The sequence below is a fragment of the Cibotium barometz genome, chromosome 4 (assembly GCF_041138505.1).
Source record: "Cibotium barometz isolate CiBa-2024 chromosome 4, ASM4113850v1, whole genome shotgun sequence".
Classification (NCBI taxonomy): domain Eukaryota; kingdom Viridiplantae; phylum Streptophyta; class Polypodiopsida; order Cyatheales; family Cibotiaceae; genus Cibotium; species Cibotium barometz.
In genome coordinates this window covers 12,876,609-12,881,303 of record NC_141049.1, presented here as the reverse complement: position 1 = coordinate 12,881,303, position 4,695 = coordinate 12,876,609, and the positions used below count along the sequence as shown (strand labels likewise).

General features: G+C 44.5%; 1 protein-coding gene across 1 annotated transcript; it reads left to right on the top strand.

The window, feature by feature from the left end:
- Positions 1-749: 749 nt before the first annotated feature.
- On the top strand, positions 750-3,500 carry LOC147638924 (uncharacterized). The gene is made up of 3 exons (XM_086785670.1): positions 750-1,177; positions 1,254-1,513; positions 1,930-3,500. The coding sequence occupies exons 1-3, from the start codon at positions 843-845 to the stop codon at positions 2,748-2,750; spliced, it is 1,416 nt and encodes a 471-aa protein (XP_086641796.1). The 5' UTR covers positions 750-842; the 3' UTR covers positions 2,751-3,500.
- Positions 3,501-4,695: the final 1,195 nt, after the last annotated feature.

The following is a 4,695-nucleotide window of genomic DNA, read 5'->3' as shown; positions in this document are numbered from 1 at the left end:
AGCATAAAGGAAAATTTATTACATTGCAAGAAGAGCACAATGTACCATCTACTCCTTTGATATGTAATATTGAGCTCCAAAAGCTTCATCAAGATAATGGAATAGAACAAATGTTTTTCTATTATGCAATGTCTCAACGTAAAAACCATTGTGAAAAGTTTGATTCAAGTATTTGTGAAGTAGATAATTATTCTATAGAGAGACACAATGAGAGAGAGAGAGAGAGAGAGAGAGAGAGAGAGGGATAGGGACAACGAGTTTGAGAGAGAGAAAGTTAGAGGGAGAGAGAGTTAGAACTAGAGAGTTAGAGAATTAGAGAGAGAGAGAGAGAGAAAGAGTTAGAGAGATTGAGAGAGTGAGTTAGAGAGAGATAATTAGAGAGAAAGAGAGTTAGAGAGAGAATCAGATACAGTTAGAGAAAGAGAGTTAAAGAGATTTAATGAGAGAGAGAGAGAGAGAGAGAGAGAGAGAAAGTTAAAAAGTTGGAGATTTAGAGAGGGATCGAGAATAAGAGAGAGAGAGAGAGAGAGAGAGAGAGAATAGGAGTAAAAGAGCCGGTGAGAGAGCAAGAGAGAGGTTATAGGGGGAGAGAGTTAGAGAAAGAGTTAGAGAGAGAGAGAGGTTATAGGGGGAGAGAGTTAGAGAGAGAGAGAGAGAGAGAGAGAGTTGGACTTGATTTCTGTCTACCTTAACTTGAGTCTCTATCAAAAAGTCAATATGTGACTCGATCTTTGTAGTATGTGACTTGCTCTTCTGCGCGTTCCTTGAGAAGACGACTCAAAAACTATGTTCAAACTTTTCTCCCCCTCTCTCTGTGTTTGTGTGCGCGCGCGCGCTTGGGGATGGCGTCTCCGGCTGCGGAAGGAAGAGGAGGGCGAACAAGCTGGTCGGATGTGGAGTCTGGCGCGTGGATGGGGCTGTCAGCGGCGGCGTACCTGATGGCGTTTGGCGGCAACTTGGCGGCTGGCCTGGAGTACTACCACTTGGCGCGGGCCAACCCTTCGCAGCACGGATGGATCCTCATCTCCTATGCCGTTATGCTCCTGGCCTCGCACGCTTTCACCGCCCTCATCTTCCGCTTCCAGCTACGCGAGCCCCTCTCCACCGCCTTCTTCTTCCCCCTCCTGCAGCTCCGCCGCCTCGCCCGCCTCCTCCTCACCACTCTCTCCCTCCGCGGGTAAGTTGCTCTTCATTTCTTTTAATTGGATGGCATCTAGGATCTCCATTGTCCCTCAAATTTGTCTCCGTAACAGGCTCAAAGACCTGGAATCGCCCGAGAAGAGCAGCCTGTTCAGCCTCATGGCGGCTGCCGTGGAAACTGCGCCTCATCTCCAGCTCCAGCTTAACTTCATTTTATTAAAATTCGGTGAAGCCACGGGTTCGAAAATGATCTGGCTTTCGCTGGTGGCCTCCCTTCTCTCCGCCATGCTGAACAACGTCACGGCGATTGCTTCGGTTTCGACCCATCAGTCATGGAACTTCCGGCACAAAGCATCCACCGTCATCGCAGCAGGTACCCATTTACATTCTTTGTCACGGACTCGCAACTGCCGGTCATTTTTTATGTGTCGTTCAGCTAGAAAATTTCCTCCCTTCATCCATGCATGACGACACGGAATGGCTATTCTGCAGGCGGGCTTCCGGCTACTGCCGATCACTCCCACCTGCAGAATGGCCGGCCATTCTGCACTCCATCATTCCCCAGGCCTCAAAATTTTTCTCCAATCAGAGGCTGGGGTATGCCAGCGGCATCCTGGCCGACTTTTTCTCCCCTCCCCCTCCTGACCGGTCACCGATTCCATTGTGAGGGTGGGGGTTAAGGGGAAGGGGGGGTTTCTGAGGGAGGTCTCCTACTCCATTTCTGCATCCCCTCCGTATCTTCCATTGTTTGAGAGTTTGATACTGCTTGACAGTCTGATCGTATGGCAGGATTGTTCACTTTGTCCGTCCTCATTCTGGGATGCTTAAGCTTCATTGGCCTGAACATGTGGAAAGGATTGCCAGTGCGTATCGGGTTCCTAGTTGCACCCCCATTCATCCTTTGCATCATGTATCTGGCTTTGTGGAAGGAAGAGGATATAAGTGTGATGACTTTTAGCAAGGTCTTCCGGATGTTCGTTCTCGGTTATGTGAGCCTCACAATAGGGCCCATCTATCCCCTGGCATACTATGCAAAGAGTAGAAAGGAACATGGAACACATGCCCACTGTTGCAGACTTCTCCTCATAGGAAGCTTTCTATTGGCTTTCTACATATCGGTCTTTGTGATATGCTTCTGGGGGCCTCTTAGTTGGAGATGGTTTTCGCGCTGTGTAGAAGTGTTTGAAGCCAGACCCACAGAGGTTCCTTGCTTCTTCATTGTGCCTGCGACGGCCATTGCAGTAGGAGTGTTTATCCTCAGCATGACATGCTATATACTACTGCTAGATCAACCGTTGGATGACAATTTACCTAGTGAGCAGGAGAGTTCGTCAAAAGGGATGAGCCAAGAAAGCACATGTCGTTTGTATCTGGCAGGCAGAAATATGGTCATTGATCAAATTTATAATGAGGATGCAGCAGGAATGCAGGACTACCCCAAAGGAAGATGTTTACCAGGAGCAGGGTTCATAGCGTCATTATCAAGATCAATTGGAAGGGGGCCAAGGTTGTACACGAGGTCAAGAAGTAATGCCAACTTTTGGGTCAGTCTTGAAACCCAAAACCGAGAGCGACCTAAGTCCACGCAACGAAGCAGCTCAATGACATAAGAGGCTTTGCTGAAGGAGAGAATATCCTTACAAATCGAGGAAAAAACACAGAGGCAGTATATTTTTTTGAATATTTGAATATAGAGGCAGCCATCCTCATTCAAATAAGGTTATGGAGTAGGATGGATGCAAAAAGCCGCAGAGTTTATATGATTAGACTTAGCCAGAGCACCTCTTCGGCATCCATGCCACATTTTTTGCCAATCAGCTTCATGATCATCATAGAGCCTGCAGCAAGGTTATTGGTTTAGGAGTCCTCACAGCAAAGCAATGCCTGTTTTTTTAACTGGAGGTGCTCTTCTCATCATCCCTGTCCATGCCCTACTTTAATGCAGCTTCACAAGGCAAAATCGCCAGATACAGAGGCTTTATGAAAACTAGTTGAATGCTTTGGAAAGGGTGTGCTTCTCTTCGGTTGCCTCTGTGGAAGTTGGTGGCTGAAGGCATTGGTTTGGTGACTCATGAAGCTGATGTAATCCAAAAGGCTGTCATCACATGGAGGGCCTTTGGAGCTTTTGAATAATTATGGTGGTGTCTATGCCCTGCTTATATGAGCGGAGTGAGGAAACTTCCACCATTTACGCAAGCAGAAGATTGAAGGGGCTTGGCCTCACAACACAAATCAGGTTCCCTTCCTTTTTTAGGGGTTTGACTGATTGGTTATCTTAGCTCCCACACTTGTTGCCATCACTGTATGATACAATAAACAACTTGAAATTTTATTTTGTATGTACTTTCTTTTGAAATGCCTATTATTTGTCCATTTATATACAAAATTTTTAAATAAACATACAGTCTTCTTACCCTATGTTAGCTCCTGCATCAGGCAAGGCAAGCACAAGAAGGAATAAATGCTGTTGGATTTGACAGAGTGGAGGGGAATGCTTAACTCTCTCAAATAAGTTCATTACACAAAATTGACTAATTATTGCTGGACATGTGAATGGTAAAATCATACATGGATACTTGAATATGAAGGGCTTCTTTATTCAAGTCCCCCAACAATCGCAAATCAGAATTGAAACCCATTTTGGCAGCAAGATGAAGGCAATTGCAGTTTAAAGTTTACTCCTTGTATAATAACTGAAGGTCATAGGAGCATGTGAGTTCAAGACAAGTATTTTCTTTACAAACTTAGGGATTTTTAGCTTAAAAAAATTGTAAAGATTTTTTAATCACCTCCAAAACTCTACTATCATCACATGTAAAATGTCAAAATTTATAAATAAGGGGCTGAAAATACTGTTGAAGTGTTTAGTGGCTAAACGCTGAAATCTAGAAAGCACGGGATGAAAATGCTTTTGAAGGTTCATGCAGTACTAGCTGTAGGCCCAAGATCCTCTTGTAGTTATCGTTTTTCACTGTCCATAGGTGCTTTTTTTTCTACCCATAGGCAATGCCGTTGAGGAAGCACCTTGTGGGATGTTGAAACCAAGACCTCTTGGTCCTAGGCAAACACATTTACCACTTGAGCTATGATCTCATTGGTTGCAGGTTCGATTCTTGCTTGTTTGCAAAAACATATTGGTAATGTGTGAGATTGCGGGTTCAATCTCACTCTTGGAGTCCCAAATGGGAGATTGCGAGTTCAATTCTTGCTTCTTGTTGCAGCAATAAATTGGTGATGGCAAATAAACTTCTACTAAAAAAAAAACTTTTTTGAACACACTTGGATACATTTAGTAATCCCCTCAAGATATGGGGCAGATCTAGGGAGTAGAATATTGCATGACATCGAGGGCATCTGGGGTGATCTGTTCACACCATGTAGCTAAGCAAAGCACAATAGTTTTGATAAGTACAAGAATGCACTCTTGGAATTTGTATTGATTGGAGGATGTTGAAGGAATTTGTTGGAGGAATTAACACCTAGTGGTTGAATTTTTTTTTTTTTGGGGAGCTTAGGATCAAGGCGTAACTTTGTCGTTAGAAAACCAGATATTTG

Bases quoted from the DNA above. Each gene is read 5' to 3' on its own strand.
- LOC147638924 (XM_086785670.1), top strand. From the start codon at position 843: ATGGCGTCTCCGGCTGCGGAAGGAAGAGGAGGGCGAACAAGCTGGTCG. The intron at 1,178-1,253 runs GTAAGTTGCTCT...TCTCCGTAACAG, and splicing joins ACCACTCTCTCCCTCCGCGG to GCTCAAAGACCTGGAATCGC. The intron at 1,514-1,929 runs GTACCCATTTAC...ATCGTATGGCAG, and splicing joins ATCCACCGTCATCGCAGCAG to GATTGTTCACTTTGTCCGTC.